At 40.5% G+C, this 23,237-nt stretch overlaps 1 protein-coding gene across 2 annotated transcripts in view; it reads right to left on the reverse strand.

The window, feature by feature from the left end:
• The window catches only part of ptpn4a (protein tyrosine phosphatase non-receptor type 4a), a 68,052-nt gene that overhangs the window by 10,768 nt on the left and 34,047 nt on the right, over positions 1-23,237 (reverse strand). The window contains exons 3-18 of one of the 2 annotated variants that reach the window (XM_084544897.1): positions 21,808-21,915; positions 21,392-21,434; positions 20,620-20,698; positions 18,966-19,010; positions 18,534-18,586; positions 15,498-15,618; positions 14,672-14,759; positions 12,876-12,964; positions 9,882-9,945; positions 7,732-7,904; positions 6,516-6,584; positions 6,284-6,418; positions 5,261-5,422; positions 1,471-1,630; positions 663-746; positions 347-403 (exon numbers count right to left, since the gene is read on the reverse strand). In XM_084544897.1, the coding sequence (XP_084401023.1) occupies positions 347-403; positions 663-746; positions 1,471-1,630; positions 5,261-5,422; positions 6,284-6,418; positions 6,516-6,584; positions 7,732-7,904; positions 9,882-9,945; positions 12,876-12,964; positions 14,672-14,759; positions 15,498-15,618; positions 18,534-18,586; positions 18,966-19,010; positions 20,620-20,698; positions 21,392-21,434; positions 21,808-21,915 (1,530 nt within the window). Of the gene's footprint in view, positions 1-346; positions 404-662; positions 747-1,470; positions 1,631-5,260; positions 5,423-6,283; positions 6,422-6,515; positions 6,585-7,731; positions 7,905-9,881; positions 9,946-12,875; positions 12,965-14,671; positions 14,760-15,497; positions 15,619-18,533; positions 18,587-18,965; positions 19,011-20,619; positions 20,699-21,391; positions 21,435-21,807; positions 21,916-23,237 lie in introns of both variants that reach the window. The other variant, XM_084544896.1, reaches the window with a different exon arrangement.

A 23,237-nucleotide genomic window follows, 5' to 3' on the forward strand; every position in this document is an offset into this window, starting at 1 on the left:
CACAAAGTCAATCCCAGATCAAATGGCTCTGAACCAGTTGACTTGGGCTCATCTTCAGCTATTAAATAAAGTTAATGTTGTTACTGAAGTTAAAAAAATAATTTTCTTCTTCTGTTATATTTGCAGCAGATTCAATGCTTCCCAGTAGGCAGAAGCACTTTACTCATGTCAAAAAGTAACATTCTGATGTTTTGGATCATGTAAATGCATATCTTATTGGATCCTTTTATTCAGCTTCTTTGTAAACAGATAAGTTAAACTGAAGAAATATTCCCCATGTAAATGTTGTCACTGAGACAGAGATAGTGTGAGTTTAGCAAATGAGATACAGCATTTGTTGACTTACTGATGTTCCCGGAGCCACTCTAGACACAATGATAGGCATCTTCTGGTCAGCTCCACCCTGGAAACACACAGAACATGCGTTAACAACACAAAGCCTTGTGCAAATGTCCTTTCTTTTAAGGGAAGACTTCAAATTTAGGGCAGAGAGTGTGTGTGTGTGTGTGTGTGTGTGTGTGTGTGTGTGTGTGTGGATGTGTGTGTAGGTGTGAGTGTGTGTGTCACAGTGCGGAAAGATTATGGCATAAAAAGGTTAGAGAGACGATTCAACCACAGAAAGGCTGTGAACAGACTTTTCTTATTACGGTTTCAGCTCTCACCTTGACATTGAAGCCAAAACGTCCATGTTCATCAGGTCTCATCTTGATCAAGACCAGATTATCATGAGGAACCACTCCATTCAACTGAAAGAACACAGTTCAACACAGTTAACCAGACTGCTAAATAATCTACAGTGTGATAGAGATTAGGAGATTCAATAATTCATTTATAACCACTGGGAGGCAGAATAAACATCAAACCAAGCAGCAATAAATGTTTTATTTCACATCTAGCAGACATAAAAATTATCTAACTGAGGTACTGGCTACCTGGCAATTGAAAGCCTTTGCTTGCCTTCTAGTTCTGTAAATACAACACCACGCTTTAGAACCAAAACAATCAGCTAAAAGAGTCTAAACTGCTCTTTAGAGTTGGAGGCTACAAAAAAACTCAAATATTTAAACTAATAACATTACATAATATATGTAGTGGTTTTATTAGTTTGAGTGTCAAAATTCAGGACCCACGAAGAGGGATCTTTTTTCTCGTAGTGCTTCACTAAGATATTAAAGTTGCCATGGTAACAGTGCTCAGACTCAGTTAGTCCTTTATTACAATCAAACCTGTGGTTGTTGAAACACAATAAGGTTAGTCAAATGCTGTGTAAAAATGGCCCTCGACCAAACTGAGGGACTGTTGATTTGTTGCCAAACTTCAAGAGCACAAGTCTTATCTAATGTGCAACAATGCCAGACTTGCATGATGTTTGTTTTTCCCAAGATAAAAACGGACCTTTCTGATTTTCCGCGGAATGGGAACTGTTAAGTTTCCGTAATAGTTAATGATTTTTTGTGTTGGCACACTGACCGTAGTCTTGTCAGCATTGACGGGAACGTCATACATCTCGTTGAGGTGGTTGTCCAGGAGGCTCTGCTGGGAGTGGGCCTGGATGATCTGGCTCAGTGTTTTCCTGCTCAGCTGCTTAGGGGGGAGAGCTGGAGGCTGACCATCTATCCCATCCGGAGACCTGAGTGAAAGAAACCGAAAGAGAGAGAGAGAGAAAGTCAGTTACGCAGAGAACAGGAAGGTAAAATCCTTCCAAACTTGCTCTTTAGCAGCTGTAACTGCTGGGGGAAGAAGGGTGGAGGAAATGGAGCGACACTTAAGCCTGTACGTTACAGTAACAAATACCGGTCTAGCAAAAAGGTCTTCCTGCTTGTTAAATAAGTGGACTAAAAGAAAAAGAGAAACAAATAGAGAAAAACGGATAAAGGGGCATGAGATTGCAAGAGACAGAGAGGCTTAATAGCACTGTTAGTCACAATGCATTAACCTCAATAAAAGGGCTGCTAGAGGAAGGAAAACACCCCCCTCCATCATTCAGACAATAAAAGGCAGTCAGTGTGTGGTGAAACAACACAGTCAGCCAGGTAAGGCTTTCAGCAGCATCATGGCTCAGTGTTTGGTGGGTAAAAGCCAGTCATTTCACTCTGTGTCTGCATGTGTGTGAAGCTGCGCACATGCGCTCCTTAGGGGTGGGAGAACCAGTCAAAGAGAGTTACCTTTGTTTTGGCTGCTGCTACTGGTGTCACTTTGTGTCTTATATACACGCTAACATTTATTATGGGTCAGAAGGAGGGCAATGAACAGCAGGTCTGAGCCAAGACTGCACAGCCTTCTACATTACTGAGCTTTCTCAAGATGACACAGACGAGTACTGGAAGTTTGGCAAGGCCCCGGTATAAGGAGATTTAAACCTTGGCTGCACCGGAAATGACTAAGCGATACTATTCAGTTATCTCCTCCCTAATGCTGTGGTCATATCCACCATTTCTGAAAGTGTGACAAGATAGAAGTAAAGAAGAGTAACAGACAAATCACATGTGGGCACACGAGAGTCTAAAACTAGCTGCTATAATGCGACATATTGTAATCAAAATCACCAAAACATAAATTTCAAAATTCTTTTTGGTGCACACCCAGTTTTTCAAACGAAATTATTTCCCAAAGCCTGTCTTTATTCTGAAATCTGTGAAGAAATAGGTCTGATTACAGCGTAATTTGTCTGAACATACCATACAGTTGCACGCAAAGTTGTTACAATATATTGTATAATTGCAAAGTCCAGACACTACTTTCTTTTTTAAAAGCCATCACAACACCGTGGTTAGCTAAACAGATCATTTTCACTTTACCCAACTAAAAACAGAACATTTATAGAGTTTCCAGAGGTTATGGGTTTGTAGTGTTGAGTATATATGGAACTAACACATAACTGTGGCCCTGTAGGACAGGGAGCAGAGTCTAATCTCATCCAAGCACAATGATGAATTTGGAAACCTTGGAACTGGGTTGAACTGCATTAGTAAAGACTGCAAACATGCAACCATCTTAGTTAAGCTTCAGCATTAGCAAGAGATCATGGATGCCTGATGCTCACAAGAGAAAAGCACAATTCAATCTCTATGTGGACTTTATTTATTGTAATAATTTAGAACCGACACAAAGCAAAGCATAGGGTGGACTGAGTGCAAATCATTTAAGTAGTCACAGTGGGATTTGTGTGGGGAGGTGATTGAGAGTCAGCAGTTAATAAAAACTAATGTGGACAATGGGCAACTAACTAATTTTGTAATCTGTTTTGCAGAGATCAGAAAAGATTTCTTGTCTCACAAATAAAAGACAAACTACTTTTCTCCATACACTGGAAAATTGAAAAAAAAAAAATAAATAAATAAAAATAAAATGTTGTGAACTTAAAACTGATACCAAAATAGTTTAATTTTCTCAAGTTTCAAGTTCGCTTGGTCTGACATACACAGATCAGGCATAACATTATGACCACCTTCCTAATATTGTGTAGGTCTCCCTTGTGAATCCAAAACAGTTGTGACTCATCAGAGAAAGGACATGGGCCTTCTGAGGGTGTCCTGTGGTGTCTGGCAACACAATGTAATAATAATAATAATACATTTTATTTATCAAGGAGTGTCGTTGCTATGGGGTGGGGGTGTCTGGTCTGGTCTAGGTGGGTGGTACATGTCTGAATAACATCCACATGAATGCCAGGTCCAAAAGTTTCCCAGCAGAACACTGAATTGTCACAAGTTGGTCAATCTTATCCATTCAAACAGTACAGCTGCTAGCTTGTGAGCTACAAGCTGAATGTTCTCATGGTGAGGTCCAGACATTTAGGAAGGCGAGATATTTCAACCTCCAAACTAAAACAATACAATGGAACAGCACACAAAATGACTCAGATGAAATCCATCTGCCCCAACTTTACTGAGAACAGTTGTCTGATGTCACACAACAATGATGCTCTAAGTAGGAGTACATCAACTAAAAAGACAACATAATGAATATTTGTATTTAATTCAAAGATCAAACAGTAAAACTTAACTCAAAATAAGCATAAAAATAGCATATCATTTAAATGTATAATGGCATCTGTCCCCTCAGGCTTTGTTTGTCCTCTGTCTTGTTTATGTATGCAGGGATCCTTCACTGCTGACAGTTCAGTTATCTTATCACTACCCAAAAAGCACATGGTTGGCCATGTTTTTTTGTTTACATTTGGCGTTAGTACCTGGATCGCCTGGAGGTCAAAAGTCAGACATTTCAACTGACAAACTGACAAACTTTAAAACCAACACAGCATGTCAATGTCCTTCTGTATAATCACAAAATACATGCATGAGTGCAATACATAGCTTTAATTCTTTGATTTGTGAATTTGGTTTTAGAGTCATGAAACATGCTTGCAAGAAAAACCCGAGAGCTTTCTACAAAGGTTTGTCATTTTGATTGCAAAAATAAATGAATTATTTCACATTATTTATACGTAGAAAGCAGTGTTTTGATCATAACGCACGAACTGTGTGTGTAATCTAAGGAAGAGAGCAGGTGATTATATCATCTTTTGGCTCCGTAACAGAGCGATGAGCCACTAACTTGGCTTGTGTTTGTAGCTTTGTAGGCAGAGGAACTACCACTTTAATGTTACTTAACCACTCTGATCTCCAACTGAGAAATGTTCCATCTCTCCAGCTCTGTTCCTCACTCACGCTATGAAACAGCACTGTGGTCGTTTATTAGTTAAAGGACCTCGCCGGATATTTTCTAGTGTGTGAGAGCACTGTAAAGACGGGCAGAAATCACAAATACACGCACACTGACTCCTGGTTCCGCCCCGTTGCACAACCCCTCCGCCCTGCTATCCGCTATAAACACTTTTTATGGGCTGTTTTTCAAAGGGCTCATCTTTCCAGCGTGGCCTGCTAAGTGACAGTGGGAGAGGGTGTGAACTGTTGGGAGAAGCCACAGACACCGACAGACATTTAAAAAAAAAATAAAAACCTGTCAACTCAGCAGTACACTCAGACAAACCGAGACTAACGCCGATGAGTAAAATGCGACTTCTAAATTAGAGGGTGCCTTTTCTGGAGGAGGAGGAGGGGGGAAGGGGGGAAGTGGTTCTATTTATGAAGCAGTGGAATTATGATCTAACCAGTGACACCAAGTCAAAAGTTGATTTTCTCAAATAAAGAGAAATTGCTTTAAAGAACGTGTACAGAAGGAGCATTACCAACAAGAATAAAGAGGGAGAAAGAAGACGAGGTGTAAAAGATGACGGTGACTTGCAGCAGAAACTTACGGTGTAGAATCCAGGCTGATGCTGTTGGCCTGCGTGGACGATGCCGATTTGTGATTGGAGGAGAAGACGGGTAGGCTCGGGGAAGCGTGGATCACGTGGTCAACCAGGTGACCAACTGAGGACGGGCGTAGTCGCGTGCCCTCTTGTACAAACAGCGAGTTCCTAACAAAAACAAAGACGCGTAACGTTTGAGGACTGGGAACACAACCTCAAATTAGCTGGTGGTAATGTGGATCACTGAAGGACATGAAAGTACCTGAAAGCTGATTTCTAGTAAATGTTTAGAATTTCAATCTAAGTTTAGTTTGTTTTTTAGGGTGAACTTAGCTTGATTAAGGTTAACTTCATATTAGGACTAGTAGCGGAACAACTGCACACGCTTGCGAATAGTTTTGTGCTAATTGTGCAGGAAGTTTGGATTTCGGAATGTATATGCTGGGAGGAGAGTCGCTCTGGAGACGAAAACAACCTATTCACCTGACAGTTTCTCTTCCAAAGACGTATCCGTTAAACTGTTAGGTTATATAATTCTAAGCTTGTATCGGTAATGTGTGTTCTCACTGCAAACAAGTTGAGGGCAAATGCAAGCAGCCCAACCCTCTCCAACCAAACTCAGCTTGGCTGATTTGTTCTGGAATAGAGTGCGAGTGCTGTGTTCGCAAAAGGCTAAATGAACCAAGCTGATGGGGAAGTGCTGCTGGTTTCGGAAAAACAAACTAGGTGTGAAAGCACCGTTAAACTACATACTGTGAAAATACAAGAATGCAACAAGAAGGGGAAACAATTATGTTAAATTTCCCTGTGTTTTTCAGCGGAAGTCAAAATGGGTCAGAGATGAAGGTTGGGCTTTACAGACTTTCTGCAGCGCAAATATTTGAGTATAAAGTCCTGAAATGACTCCCTTGCTGTCCGTTAACACAAGGCCAAGAAACTTTTTCACAACAGGTTTCCACAGAAACTTCACTCCAAAAAGTTTGTTTGTAGATAAAGCAATAAAGGAATAGAACTGTGCTTAGGACTCACTGATTGGGGGTGCCAGGTGGTGAGCGAGTGGGCAGGCTCTGGGTCTCCAGTCTCTCATCTGATAGGCTATTCCTGCTGACTGACTCCCAGTCAGTACCGCCCACCAACTTCCTGGCCAAAGGCTTGCTGGGAGACCTGCTTAAAACAAGACAGTCATTCAGTTGCGGCCAAACAAACGTTTCTCTACCATTAGATGCTATATCTGACAAACCAATATGGATGTGTCTATTACCTGGCAAATACTCTATCCTTGATACCTTTCTCCTTTCCATACTGCACAGACTGGACCTCTGTCCGCCCACTGAAGAAAACAAAAATAGTCAGTGGACAGAATTGTTAAAAAAAAAAAAAAGTTTTACTGAACTGAAACAACTGTCAGCTTTGGCAAAATTTCAAAAAGGCCAAAATATATATTTACTTAGCCCATTTCCTGAAATTAAGACAGGAAGTGATTCTGATTTACATGACAGCAGGAATACACTGCTTTATTCAGTAGAATCAGCCCCTCCAAAGATAATTAAAAGATTGTGTCTTAAAATGAGCAAATTAATCAAAACAACACCAACAGTGTGCCAGTCAGTAACAAGCGTGACATATTTCATCCTCTGAAACCCTGTTAATAACATGTTCACACAGTTTTTGCAATTCGAAGCACTATTCTTATTGGAAAGTCTGTCAATATCTCAAGGGCAAAAACACACTTCCCAAACACACACACACACACACATCCAACATCAAGTCAAACATCAGACAAGGCTTTCTCGCTCGGATTGCATCACTCCTGCTCAATAATGCATCACAAGACGTCCAACTCCCAGTTCATCTCTCGCTCACATTTCATAGAAAAAGGAAATAAAAATGCTAGCAGTGAAGTGAAACAAAGTTGACACAGGGCAAAGTCATAACCCACTGAGGAGAAAACACTTTATTTTATGTACTCACTCCCCAGCTTGAAAGAAAAATGTATATGGCCAAATTAAAAGATATGTTTTGTTTGAAAAGGGAGTGGCAGCAGCACTCTGCGGGTCTGCGCGATGAAGTGCACAGCATGCTTGTGCATGAACACAAGTAATTCCTTAAACTTAAAAGAACGGTTGCAAGACCAAACACAAACAAGTCGCTTTTTTTGAGGTGAACCGTAAATAATTAAGTTGTGGTTTTCTGGGGCAACGAAGCAAGACAGACAAACACTAGCATTCCAGTGATCCAGCCTCCCAAAACCAAAGTGAAACAACTACATCGATTCCAATAAACATGTACTTCTGTTGATGTTTCCTTGACGTGGGACGACTGGCAAGAGTCGGACTCAAGGACAGGCAGAAAAAGTATCCAAAAGTCTGGTAGGTGTATGTGTGTGTACATGCCAGCCTGTCACAACGAGACCTTTCTGTGTGCACTCTGTTTTTCCTCCGGGAGTGTATACTGTATTTACGTCCTCTTGCTCTTACCAGTATCTGAACTTTGAGCCCAGGGTGAAGTAGTGAGAGAAGAAGTTCTTCTGAGGTGGGATGGGCTGCTCCAGCCTGAAGAAGGTGTGGTGCTCGACGCAGGCCTTCCACAGGTTCTTACAGGCCCGATAGTTGACCATGTTGAAACCCAGCAGCGTCTCCCGAGTCTCAGTCTGTGTGCAAGGAGGGGAGAAGAGGACAACTAGTGAGACGTTGAATAACATTCTGGCATTTTTTTCTTTTGTGTATCTGTTAGAGTGGTTGAACCTTAATTATTTTGAGCATTTCTCCATTAGTATTAACTAACCGTATCAGCCGTTGTTTACTTTTAGCTAACTCTTTCAACTGCTGACATTCATATTACATCTACTAATTATGTTTAGCTATTTTTCTATTATTCTCCCATAGCTTTAGACTTCTTAAAGCTAAGGTAATCCTTAACTGTAATCACTTAAGATAGATAATCCTTTAATTTATCCCACTTTCACTTCCATAACAGAATTTCTTATTCTACTGCCAGTTATGTCATTTTCAAAGTCTTCAAATATGGAATGCATAGCACATCATCTGCATGATGAACTTATTCATGACTGATTAAGGGCAGCAGCAAAGATTTACTCAGCGTAAAGTTTCCTCAGTTGTTACTGTACAACAATGTTACTAATCCATCTGACTTTATAGGAATCAAGCCTGATTGCCTAGAATGTTAACAGTGCACCAAATCAACAGTAACTATTAATAACTATCCATGTTTGGATTGCTGTAACAACCGATAATGGAAATTATTGTTTATGTGTAATTGGTCAGAGGGAACATGGTTATTGATATGTTGACTGATGGCAGGATAGACGGCTCTGTTCGTGTCACACAAACAGTGAGAGTGACACCGGCGTTCTGCTCGGAGGAACAGACTTGGTGACAGCTTCAATATATTTTCAGATCACTTGAGCAAATGCAGAGTTTCCTCTGGTTGGAAGAACAGACAAGAGGAGACTTTGTACACAAAATGAATGACAGTGATGCTAAAAGATAAACTGATAAACAGAAGTGATCCACAGTTATCAATTTGTTGATTTAGTTATTAAACTGCTGTTTTTATTATTCACAAAAACCACATGATTAAAAAATATCACTGACAGTGTATTATTTAAAGCTCAGTGTATTTTGAAGTAGCTTCCACAAAGAACCTCAGAGACAGAAGTGTACTCCAGACAAAGAATAAGATGGATAAAGAGAAGGGACGAGAAGTGGACAAGGTTAGAGGAGCCCATGCATTATATTATTAGTGGAAATGTATTTATTACCAATTAAAATAAAAATTTTTGTAGCGGAATGTTAGGAACTGATAACGCTCCAGCAAAGATCTGCCAGGCCAATCATTTCATTGAGTTATCTTTATGCTGTGATGGGCAGAAGAGTAACGGCAACGTAGTCATCCATGTCATCTAAGTGCCATGGAGTTCAATTTAATTACAGCAAAATGACTCTAATCCAGTTGTGTGAAGAGGTATTATTTCTCTGTATAGGTTGAAAGATGACTCATGATGAAATTCAAACGGCCTGTAAGCAGACTTGTATCCTGATAAGAACAGAGTCTGGCTACGTCAGGCTATTATTTGCCACGGTCAAGGCCAGTGTTCATCTCCATGCGTTTTGGGAGGAGGCCAGGCAGTGAAAATGTCATGGTCTGTTTCTAATAACTCTTAAATAGGAGTAATGACTTCACACATAAAGCCTGTTTAAGAAGCATGAAGTCTGCCTGTGAATATCTGTGGGGGGAAACAAACATCGGGTCGACGCCAGAATTGTTTGCCGGAATCAGAAAGACATTCACATGTCAAACAAAGGACGCAAGACACAGCGGGGGATTACAGCAGAGTCAACCAGGACACAGCAGGGGGTTAATCTGACAATGATTACACACACATATGCAGATGCAGCTCAGTTAACATCCACAGCACCGTGGTAGCGGCTGTACGTATACAGTCGGTTAAGTATGTACCGGAAAACACACACTGGATAAACTCCATCTGTTCACAAACAGAAATGATTGTTTGAGAGAGGGGGTGGTTAAGAAGAGTGTATGTGATTGAATGTATGTGTAGGTGGGTGGGTGGGTGGCTGCTTGGGTCGGGGGGCTGTGAACCTACCGCCTCTCTTCTCAGCTGGATGAAGAACTGCTTGCACTTGAAGGAGATTTTCACTATTTTCAACCTGGAAAGAAAAGGGGAAACCTTTTATTACCAATATCGAGGTAGTGATGTTACATTGCACATGGGTACCCTTACTGCATCAACACATAACGTTGTGACAATCTTAAACAAAATGAACACTATTTAGTGGTTTGGTAAGCATTAGAGGAAGGGGTTCAGAACATTTTAGCTTGTCTGGGTTTAATGTGTGCACTGAATTAAATATTAAATTACAATCTAAGTGCTTATAAGGCTGTATTTTGATTCGCAAACATTTTATAATATGTTGTAATATGTGTGTAGTAACTGACACTGGTGTAACTTAAATACTCAGTTATAAATACTCAGTCAGGAATTTTCAGCTGGATTTAGATGGGAGGTGTAGATCTTTTGATAAGTCTTGTTTAACAGAAAAGAAAAAAGTGTGCCCAACAACCTGCTCAACACATAATATAGGTTGAAAATCTTGGTCATTTTCTTTCTTCTGTTATACTTCCAGTAGATGCTTCACAGTGGGCAGAACCACTTACCACGTGGCAATAAAGTTTTATTCTGACTGATGTTCTGGAGCAATGCATACATCCAAACAAATCATTTTAATTTATTTTTGAAATCTCTAACAAGCATAATTTCAATCGGGTTGAAGAAATATTTACCATGTGGACGCAACCACCGTCTGCTTGCAGTACAGACTGAAGCGTGGCAGGTCCAAATTCTCTTTCAGGAATCACAACACAGATTTCAAAGCTCTCTTCTGAATGAGATGCCTTTTCTACGAGTCAGCTGACACATGTGTCACGTCCCAACTGTTCAACGGATTTCTAAACTCCTTCCACAGCTGGAGGGGTTTGAGTTGTCAGCACTGGAGTCTCCCAGTGGTTCAACAACTTTTTCTCATCGGTCTGTGTACTATCTAGTCACACAGAGAAGAAAAAATGTATAAATAATATTTGAATCAGAGGACCACACACGCGTAGCCACGGTGAGAAGCCTGCTGATGAGCAGCAGAAGAGTAACATAATCTCTTCCTAGAGTTCTGTTGCTGCTGTGACTCATCGCTCTCTGCTAAATATATTTTACATACTTACTCACACACACACACACACACTCGCAAACACACACATACACGCATGCTAAGGCTGAGCGTGAGTCATGCCTCATCTAAGTGTGGCTCATTTGTCAAGCTGCTGTGAACAGAAATAGGAAAAAGGCAAAAATCTAAATGTCTTTCTCGTTTCTCTCACTCTCCCCGGCTTTCTTGACCCTTCATTATCTTACAGTTTAATTTACAATAAGGAGAAAAGAGAGGCTGTATGAGATCTGACAGATGTAGAAACAGAGCGGATTACAGAAAGAAAGAATAGACAGTGAAGATATTCAGTGAGCATAAGGTTGAGAGATAATGTTGACTATTATGTTTCTCTCCCTCTCTCACACATGGTCGTCAGCAGCTGTTGGGGACACCGCTGTTGGTCTCTAAATTTAGCTCAACCGACTGGATGCACTCACAAATTTGCTTTAGCTTATTCTTCTCCACTGAGGAGGGCTTTGCATCGACGTTCGTTTCAAAGAGACTTATCGTCACCCAAACAGGAAACCCAGTCTTAACCCTAAAATTTTGTGGTTGGTTATTTTCTTTCCCCAAATGGGAGTTCCCCAACCCCTAGATTTATGAATTTGGTCTTTGCAATGTTAGTCACTCAACTCATACACATCTTTGCAAAAAAAAAAAAAAAAAAAAGTCTATTTACGCACATTTGAACACACCAGCTGCTATGCGCATTTGGTCAGGGTGTGTATGTGTGTTAAGCCTACACGCGGGTGAATTATCTTCCAGAGTTACAGGGGGTTTGAGTAGTTACTCTCCCACCCCCAGCACCCATTAACATTTAGCCTCCCACAGTGCAGCCGCAGAGCATGGTAGATTTCCAAGAATCGATGCCTTGGAGAGAGAGAGAATGAGAGCAAGAGACAAAAAGAGTGATGCAAGTAAATGACTTAGACAGAGAGAAGTGAAAGGAGGACAAAGGGAGAAGAAGAGCAAGCAGATTTGATGCCTGTAATATTTCCAGGAAACCCAGTTCAGCATTAAGTCCTCCCCTCAGAAAAAACCTGGCGGAATCATCTGCGTAATTCTAGCAAAGATCAACATGGGCTTAAACATTTATCTGCCGTGTCAATAATCGCTATGTGACAGGTTTCCAAAATATTATGCAGCCCATTTCTCAGCAAAAAAAAGGGTTCCTGGAGGCAGTTCAAGTGGAGCTGGCAGCGCAAAGACGGGCAGAGAGGTGGATTTGTGACAAGAACATCCACAGCTTGATTTCCTAGTTCAGTGGAAAACTGGCCGGTGGGAAACAGCAGTGTATGAAAATATCAATGAAGAACCATTCAGACAGATCCACTCATTCACACCTGATAGCTGCCAGTTTTTCTCCTGGTCACAAAATAGTTTTCCAAAACGTTGATCTTGAGCTCCAGACATTTCTATTTTGGTTCAGTTTTGATGTCCTTTCCTGTTTAGTGCCACATTTCTGAACTAGTTTTTCCGAAAGGCGTGCCCCAGGGTTTAGCACTTGGTCCTCTCCTGTTGATCCTCCATATTCTCTCCTTCTGTAAATTCATCCACCATCATGGTCTACCCTGCTACGTCGATGATTACATATTCACTTAATCCCTCTCTATTGCTACTCACTCCACCCTGACCAAGTACTTTGCTGTAATTAAATCATGGTTGTGAAGCAACTTTCTAAAACTGAACTGTGACAAATTTGATATGATCCTAACAGGTCCTATCTCTCTCACCAAAACCGCCTACAACTTGTTCCTCATCATCAACAGCTCCACTCTGTCTCTCCCTATACACATATGCAACCTGATAACCAGGTAATGGACCTGCACACTTGTGACTATGACTTGTGTGATTTTACATTCTTGACGTGCGACACTCACCATGGGAAATAGTTGATCCGTACCCTGTTCTTGTAAATCACGATGCCGGCAGACATCACCCCGATGAGAATCTCTGTGTTACTCTGGTCCTTAAGAGAGGAAAGCAGACAACGTGAAGATGTGAAGGTGCAGGCAGATACACAGAGCCAAACAGACAGAGTACAATAGTACACGATGTATTTGGATAGGTTTCCCCACTAATATAAAACATGTAGATGTTGCTGAATAAAAGACCTGCCTCAAACCGTGAAGGTGAACACGCTGCAAGAAGATGAAAAGCAGAGTATGTGAGGACGGGCTCAGGTCCAACAAATATTTACAATGACGTATGTTCAGAATATTACAGTTCCTATATAGTTCTTTATACTGTATAGTCAAAAAATCAAGTTTGATTTTCTGAAAAAATGCTTCTAAATTTGCTAGATTCCTAACAGTGATTAATTCTGTTCTTGACTTCAGCTGGCGAAACTATCTTAGGAGAGAACTTTATGTGCGTGTCATTTCTGCAAACTTAAAATTTAGAATTTTATAATGACTATTTCTCTCAAAAAGCTTTGCATATTTTCATATTTAATACTGCTGTGCAAGTAGACTTTTTTATGCAAGTTCCAAATGTTCCTTACCACTTCTTAATGGCATTATAATTCATACTGGATAGTTCTTATTTCCTTCAACCGCTAAGGATCTAATCTCGAAATTACACGTATCAATTTAGATTAGAGAAGTGGTCATTTCCCTTAATCTAATCTTCCAACACAACTATCCAAAAGAACTATATGGGCAAAAAGATCTAAATTATGGTTTTGCTGCTATGCTGCTAGCTGTTGATGTTATGAGTGCTGAATGCCAATGTGTGGTATTTCTGCAGGGTGTGGGCATCAAGATTGACTGTACACACTGCAGCTCTTAAAATCTGTTCTCATTCCCAGCACAGAGCTGCTTGGCTCCATATTTGCTGCCAGAATGAAAACAGTGTAATATCAATATTGTGAAAATGGGGAAGGGAAAACCTTTTATAAACTTGAACTTCACGATATCAGCTTTGATCACAAAGGTTGAGGGTTGATACGGACAATGCCAAGCTGACAGTTGGCTGTTTTCTGGTGTCGGGCTACCAGTGAGCATCTGTGGTGGAACAGGCTGTTGAGAGAGATCTCTCTGAATGGCTGTTCAGCTCAATGAACAGCGCACGAGAAGAAAGACGGAAGTAACGCAAGTACACAAACTGATGAAGTTTGATGACGGTAGCACAGAAAAATTTCTACATTTTACCAACAACATGATAATCATCAATAAATAAGATGCAGACTAAATGATCAGCGCGATTCGGCGCAAAGTGTTCATCGCTGTGTGGCTGGAGCTCTTCCTAGCTTTCTAGCCTGCCAGCTAATAACAGCTCTTCCGGTTTCCCAAAGTTATTTCCTTTTATGCAGGTGCATAAACCTGTGTGCCGGGTGGCTGATCAAGTGCAACTTTTTTGCCTGGACAAAATGAGGCGACGTCAAAGCCGGCCTCTGTAGCCAGTAGTTTTTGGCTCTGACCTTCGGGGATGTGCAAGGTTTTATTTATTAACTGTTGTGTTTCTGTGGTTGATTGTAACTGTGGAGGCATTTATGTGAATAGCACTCGAGTCCAGTACAGATTTTCTCTTGGTGGACAATGGAGGTTATTAAAGTAAAGTAGATAAACTGCAGGTTAAAAACCACCACAAATAAGTGTCAACTGGATAAAGAATAGTCTTTAACACACACTAAAACAGACAAGCTTTTACAGATATGGAATAAAACCTTACTTACCCTTGCATAGTGCAGCTCTACCCCGTAGAGCTCCAGCGTACGTGCTGTGTTCAGATAATTAAACTCTGACTGGGCAGGAGATAGACCGCTGAGAGAGAGAGAGTAAGGAAAAAGAGAGGGAGCAGGGACACAGCAAGATACAAGGATGAGAGGTTATGTGTGGGAGCAAAGGCAGCGATGATAATTACAAGGTAGTGTTTTAAACTGGCATATAAAGTAGGAAAAATTACCAAAAAAAATGCAACAAAAACAAAATGGTAATCAGAAATGAACTGAACTAGTACTGCCGTTTGCAGCTCCAGAGTGATGGCAGACTTAATTCTGTTTACTGCAAAAATCTGTCATAGAACCAGTTTTTAAAAAGAGAGAAGTTTCACTGACATGACACACCAGATTGTTTGTTACACAGGATCATCATCCTTGGAAACAGTTTGAAAAAAGCACTTTCAGAAAAATGCATAGCAGATGATTTGGATGAACTATCAGCTGTTCATCATCTATCATAAGAAAATCAGTGTTGCTAGCTATGTAGTTGTCATGGACGATTCACGCGGTGAAAATTTGTTTGACCATATGTTCACACAGCAGCTTGAAGCCTGGCAAGAAGGATTCCACCACGGTCTCAATAGAACCCACCTACTCTGCAAGGTCATGGCGCTGGTCATGGCTACTTAAAACGAAGGGGCACTTGAAAATCTAAACATAAAGTCCTGGGGCATTTATGTCAAATGCGTTCTTGTCTGTTCTTGACAGTTTCTTCCTGTTTCTACATGTGCATGAATGTGTGTGGAATCACCGATGGATTTACATGTGGGTCTGAGTGTACCTGTGCTGCTGGTGATGTTTGGCGACCTCTTTGTGGAAGTCTTGTGGGGGGTTGGGGATGAAGCAGAACTCGGACAGATAGCCTTGACTGTGCTCCGTTTCACTGTAGTCGCCCAACTCGGCTAGAGAGAGAGAGAGAGAGAGATTAAAATATACAGAGATACAGAGCACCCCATTGAATCATTTTCCCCTTTTATTATATAGTTCAACAAAAATTGTCTTTTTTTGACAGAAGCAAAAAAAGAAAGAATGAAACGTGTGTGAAAATGAAAACCAAGTTTTAGAAAGTAATGTCAATTAATTAAAAATGTATAACATAAAATAACAGACTTTAAAGTATTCACCACCTTCAAGTCAGCATATATAGTAATATAGCCACGCGTCAACATTTTTTCAGTTGTGAAGAGGAGGATCTATTAAGTTAATTAGTACCGTGTGATTAGCTGAAAATGTTTCTCACAATAAAAACATTTATATCACACAATCATGACATTTAATCTCAAAACAATTATTTTACTACACACCGATAGTGGTTTCAGTACAAGTGTAGCCTACGACCAATGAAAAGCATTTCCACCAATGCTCCACATAACCGCCTTCATCTTCAGAATATCAGCATTTGTGTGTTGACATCAAAACACCAAAAATGCTTTTTGACACCATCTTTCATTTACAGTGGGTGTGCACTTGCTTACACAGGCAGAGGATGAAACAATGACTCCATGGTGGGAAAAAATTATTTTAACACCTTGGCTGCAAACTTTCTCATAGTCTCTGACAATAACTGCATGGAAAAATGGACTGTATTCAAGCACATTGACAACATGAGGTCAGAAAAAGCAGAGAGGCCATTATACAGTGCAATAACACCACAATATTGTTAAGTGGGACGATGATATAGTAAATGCAGTAAAATCATCAGAGCTAAGATCAGCTAAGATACTTCTACATAAATCGAGTTGTTTCAATCCGTTTTACCACAAGACCAAGAGCTGGTGAGACGGTGATAACCTTAAAACAGTTCAAATGGCCCATTTCTTATGAACACTGCAGTACAAACATTAGATGGCCGGAGGCATTTAACTGTGGCTCAACGTGACAGGCCGCAACATAAAGAATGAAATGATCTCTGGTAGCCCTCAGAGCCCTCGGAGACAAAGATCTCAAAGTGAATTCCATTAGCTCACTAGCTCGTAGCTGACACTCAAATGCATCAATTCTCTCAAGTAGTCCCTTGACTAAACTACAAGCAAGTAGCCTAAGCATATTGACCAACCAATCAATTCCAGCTCACCCGTTTATTGATGTGCACACACCACCAGGGACATATATATATATATGTGTGTGTGTGTGTGTGTGTGTGTGTAGCTTATGTTTCAGAACAGTAGACTAACGTTGGTTTTATTTTTGTTGCAGTTATTACTTTAACGAGGTTCAGTGTTCATTTAATGTCTAATGGACCTCAAGAACTAGTATCTTATCAAAGCGGAAAGAGGAATCCATACTTAGTTGTGTCTAAAAATGAGAGACTAGTTTCAGCTCAAGCCTACTTATAATGATGATGCATTTACTTGCATTGCAGGTAACTATATCTATATGGATCCGTGTGTGTGTGTGTGTTTGTTCCCTACTATCAATATGAATAAATTAAGAAATGCTCGGCAACTCAATGAAACCCACCTTTAAAGACATTAAATCACATCTATAAAATACACCATTTTGTAGATATGTGTCCGACAAGCTCCTGTCTACTGCTTTAAAATGAACAATAATATGTAATTTCACTTTTTTTATATAAATTTACAGCAGCGTTTTTATTTCTGAGGACGGGTTTCAGACAGTATTCGGTCATTTTTAAACAAGAATTTAGGTCTGCTGCTGGGGATTTGGGATGTTTCGAGAATGCCTGCTTTAATGTGGGATTTAGAGTCATCAGCGCTGGCACTTGGGCTAAGCTAACTGAATTAGCAGCATAGCAGCTGCTTCAAGCCGTTTTCTCCAAAGCAAACATTTATCTTTATAATCTGGGCTGGCACTGCGTGAAGCGACAACATGGACCTAGCTACACAGTGTGTGTCCGTGTGTAAAAGCAGTAGTAGTGTCATGATGTTGCCAGTCTAGGCCAAATCTCTTCTCTGACCTATATACCGTTGCTGCGCATATTCCCCAGGAAATGTGCCATAGTGGAAGTGCAGGGGAAAGATAGAAGGAGGGAGGGAGAGTAGAGAGGGGGAGAGTGGGGGTTTATGAGTGCTTTAAAGAGAGTGGGGGTGGTAAGACTAAACAGAGATAAAACAAAGAAATAGGCAGAGGGCAAAAGAGGCTGCATGAAAACAATAAAAGAGGAGGAGCCTGTGAGGCAGACAGAGCACTGGTGTCACGAGCCATTACTCTGATCACAGACAGCCTGAGTCAACATTTAGTCTAAATGACAGTAGATAAGATTATGCTGAACAACCACTGGCATAGACTAGTTTGTAAGTTTACATAGATATTTAATGGAGGATCATAACTAATTCCTCCAATTACAGGTGAGTAGCTGGTCATTAACAGACACTAGTCGTGCAATTTTCAGGGGGGCACCACCCACAGATGTTCCTAACAAAAACCTAAACGCCCCACCAGTGATTCAAAACTGAAGAAGCTACTTGGACGAGTGGTGAAATGTCTTCAATTTATTTATTTTGGCCTTTCAGATCTTAATAGCAGACTCAAAATGTTGAATAAAACCAGTTTGGTAAAACCTAGCAGCCTACCATTTGCCTCTGCGCATCATTCAGCTATTAAGGCTGGTTTTGGACCAGTGAACACTGGTAAAAACAAATAAATAAAAAATACGCCACAGTCTCATAGAATATTTATGTCATATCAACAATCACCACACTGCTTAATCGAACCGCAATAGCTTCAGAGCAGCCGTGTTAAATGCACTCCAGCAACCACAGCCATTACATTTAACAGTGTGTGTAGCTAAAGAGAGTCCTAATGAATTGCCTTTCCATCGTTGGGTGCATCCAGGGGAGTGAGTGCTACTTACATTGAACAGCATAGGATGCCAGCAGTGCAGCTGTGTTGTGAGGACAGGGCAATCTGGAAGTCACAGGAAAGCACGCAATCACAAATTATTCAGCTTTGTATCAATACAAAGGTATTAGAGCATGGATTACTCATACTCTCTGACAATAACAGTAAGAGAGGAAAGTGGTCTATTTAAAAAAACAACCAAAAAAACAGGAAATGCAGTAATGCGTATTACAATAACGTGCTTATACAACTGCCCACTGCGCTTCCTGAACATGTGCTATATATTATAATGTATTTCCTCCAGTAACACACATCTTGGCTTCTTAGAATTTAGCCTCATCATCACTTTCGGAGAAAACCAACGCCAATGCAATAATCATAATTATGCAAGGGGATCTGGCTTCATGAGGCAGAATGCAGAAACATCTAGCACACAAATACTCACCTTCCAGTTAATATATCCTGTTTGATCTGAAGAAAATATTGGTACCTGAGGGGGGACAAGACACTGCATTAGAATAAGACAAAACTACCTTAGTTTAAATACTAGTTAACAAGCATATTACAGAAGTCTGGTGGATAAATAAACAGCTCATTGCAGCAGCCTTTGTTTAATAAGGAGAACATTCAGTGGATATTTTAAAAAGCTATTCCGGAAATGATACATATGTCATAAAAATCTATGGTTTAGTTTTATTGAACCTAAGAATGAATGCCCTACAGTACTGTGACTGTTATCAGTATTGCTTAACTGTAGTGTACTACACTCCCAATGTCATAAACACGGTATGACAAAGCTATCAGTGTGTGTTTTGGTTGTGAGATGAATGGACAATAACAGATCAGTGTGTCAGATACAAGGCTCAATATTCACCTTTGCAATCAGTATATAAAGTGCTGATAAGGAGGATAAAACTAGGAAGAGAAGGTGATACAGTGCTGTGGTTATTGTAGAAAGCAGTGTTGCAGAGGGTGTCATCTGAGATATGCATTAGAATCCATACTATTGCCCTGATAAAGAAAAAAACAAAACATTTTTTCCAGTTTCTTGTTTTCTTTATTGAACCTGCATCAAGGTAGAGAATGAAACTCTGGTTCCAGGAATCCGTTTGCAATAATTAGATACCACCAAAGGTTATTACATTTTTAGTGCATAGTTGATCTAAGCTCTGCAGAAAGGAAGTCTGTTTCCTTTTGATGAACATACACAGTACAAAATGTTCCTTCTTGTGTCTGCAGTCTTGGGACACTGAGTATGCCATTTCCATGTATGCATTAATTTTAGCGCCAAGATTTCTCTTCTACCTCAAACAAAGACGTTTACGACAATGAACATTCAATGCGTTCGCCTTTTTGTTTTTACAATGTCACACAATGAACTTTACTCATACAACACATTTAGATACTTTCCTGTCAGCCCATAATCTCTTAATGAATTTCATCTCCTTTCTCACAGTGAAGCTAGATTCACACTTCTGGCTGCTGTGATGTTGCATTCTTCTTAGCTAACGTAGGAGTTTAAAAACAAGTGTAACTGCGGCTTCAGAATCAGCCTTTCAACTGCATGAACTTTCACCAGGGACAAGAACTTCTGGAGGTACTCACTACCACGACAGGGACCGGGGTCGAAATTAAAACAAAAAAACATTGCTTTTTCATACGTCTGTGGACAAATTTGTAGAATCTTCGTGGGTCTTTAGATCGAGATGGAAGTGGAGACAGCCAACCTTGAACTAAGTTCCTAGGACTGGATAAGCTGAGAAACGCACTGCGACAACAAGATCTATTCGCCTGCTTGTGTTCTCTCACAGTGAATATAACAAGAAGCTGGCTGAAACTACATAAATACAGCAAACTGCACGACATTAGGCTCAGATTCTGTAAAGAAACAAGTCGGAACTTTACACAGACACCTGTACCTGAATACAACTGAAAAATGAATGAAACAAAAGGAACACAACTAAGTGAGGAATGAAATAACAGACGAAAGAGGCCAGGTCCCACGTGATACACGAGTCCATTGTTGCAGTGAAGATACTAAGATGAATCCAACACTAAACTATGAGTCAAAACCTTCTATTTCTCAGGAAAACTCTTACCGTGTGTATTCTTCCTGAAGTTTACCGGGGTCTGTCACAAAGAATTTGACTCTGAAGCTCAAGTTATGTGGAGATCCCCCTGGAAAAATGAAATGAAGTCAGAATGGATCAGTCAAATTATCTTAATGTAAAATTTAACAGAATGTGTGAAACATTGATTGTTATCATGATAACATACACGGCCTTCTAAGATATGAGTTTCTAAAGAAATGAAAGAAGCCAATTGCTAAGGCCAAGCAGACAGTAAATGGTAGTATTTCTTTTTTCAAATGTTCAAATATAAATGTAGTGGAATAAATGGCTGGTAAAACGAACAAGTCTACAGTCATACCAATAAAGCAGCCTCTATTCATGCACCAAGTGAAACGTGGTGTTTTTTCCTCAATGAGTGAATCAGTCAGCGTAAAAACAGAGTTGAAGCACAGTTCAATCATCGCTGGAGGGGGACAGCAGACCTCACTCCAGCTACTTCATAATTGTTGTACACGTTACAAATTCTATTACTCATTATCGAAAAATAAGAACAGGGTTGAAATGAAGTTGAATCATTGCTGGAGGCAGATTCTGAATTTTAAATAACGCTCAGTGAGGACTGGAGACTTTTGCTTGAGGTGGAGTCCGGACGGCCGACTGCTGCCTCAACCAGCCCGAAAATGTTCAAGTCAAGTGATCGAGCGAGACTTGAGTGGACTCGCTTGGCTTTGGGACTTTCTGACGTTAGCTTAAAATGCACTGGGATAGTGAAGAGTGCTGTGTTGTGGATTTCACCTACTTTTTAACTGTTTCCTGATGGGCTTATTGGGATCCAGCCAGCGCTGTAAAATATTGATTGAGAGACACTTAGAGACGCCATAAAGCATGACTACACAACCTAAATTATTCACCAATGCTCTCTCTCTCACACACTCACACACACACACACACACCTGTCAGACATATTCAAACACTGTACACAGACACAGTAAATGTACAGTCTTAATAGACAGAGAGTATCTGTAATATACTGTTACAGGTAAACACATGTAGGTGCAGTCTCCCTCTTTCACACACATACAGAGTTAAAGATTTAAGAAGTACACCAACAAAATGTATTTTGACAACTTTGAGATACGATTTTATGGAACACCTTGCAACATATTATCTAGCTGACACACACACACTCTTGTAGATTGAAAACCGCATACTAACCGGTGCATCTGAGGAGTCATCAGCCAAGTGCAGGCCAAAGTAGTCCCTCTCGGTCAGCTCCAGGTGCTTAAAAACAGCATCCAGCAGCACCTGGCCATGATCCGACTTCTGCAGAGGAGGACAGAAAACAAAGAATGGATTGAGCCGCTCGCCACCCAGCACGTTCATTTGCACGAAAGGCCCCCGAATCACACCCCTGCCTCTTTGCTGCCCCTGAACTCCTCAGTTTAAGGTCGCAGAGGGAGCGGTGACAGAAGCGTGGAGAAGACTGAAACATCCCCCATTTCCCACCCAAGACATGTGAATTATTTAACGCCCCCACTGCTGCAGAAACATTTCACCAATTTAAAATTCACACGTGGCTCGTCCATGTTCAGCCTTGTTTGATATCATGCCGAGCACACGGGGAAGAGAGAGTGTGCAAGGAATTAAGCTGGTGGTGGATGCCTGTGGGCCATTGTGCATTTGTTTATTTTGCGTCATGACACTGCTGTAGCAACAGAGCACAGTTATGTAGGTCTAAAAAGACGCATATCCACGTCAGTGAGTTTCATTCAATTACACAGAAACACTTGCGCTATAATGATTTGTGCTGTCTTGCAATTAAGAGCTCCTGTTATGTGCAATCAATAACACAATGACACGCAACAAGGGCAATTGAATGAGGCCGAACAAAAAAAAAAAAAAAAACTACAGCTGAGGAAAGAAGTTTAGCTTCACTTTGCCTGACGGGAAACAACGGCTTTCAGATGAAACACAGCTCTGCGGTCAAAGAATAAAGGGAACTGTCAATATTTTACTGAAACTACGTCCTGTCTGTGGTTAAGCTTGCAGAAAGCAGAGGCACCGAAAGAGGAACACCTGTAGAGAGCGAGACAGAGAATTCAAGTAAATCACCAAATTCAAGTAAATCAGAAACAGTAAGCATTTCCTATCACTAAACCAGTTTATAATCAGCAGTGTTTTGTTATGGTTGATCATTTAATTTGCTTAAGCACCAGAGACAGGTTTAATTCAATAAAACTTTATTTGTATAGCATCAATTGCCTCAAGATGCTCTACGGAACCAAGAGCCTTACAACAAGCACTAATGCAAAGTTGGAGTTGGATCAGAACCCAGCTCATATGGCCCTCCAGATACTACTACCTATCTGCTTGAGGGAGGCTGAAAAACAAGTTGAGAAGAGAGAGGAGGAGATGAGAGACCCAATAGATCGAAGCGTTCTATTCAGGCAATATGGTACTATGAGGTCCTTAAGATTAGAAGGAGCTTGGCCTTTAAAAGCCTAACTAAAACTAAAAGCATGAGCTAAAAGCTTCATCTGGTTTTCCAAACAACTCATACAATAGAGGAATTGAACATAAAAGTAAAAACTGAATGTATACTGATGTGAAACATTTTAGGAGTGGCTGCCTTTTCACTTTCAACC

The sequence above is a fragment of the Chelon labrosus genome, assembly GCF_963514085.1.
Source record: "Chelon labrosus genome assembly, chromosome: 5".
Classification (NCBI taxonomy): Eukaryota; Metazoa; Chordata; class Actinopteri; order Mugiliformes; family Mugilidae; genus Chelon; species Chelon labrosus.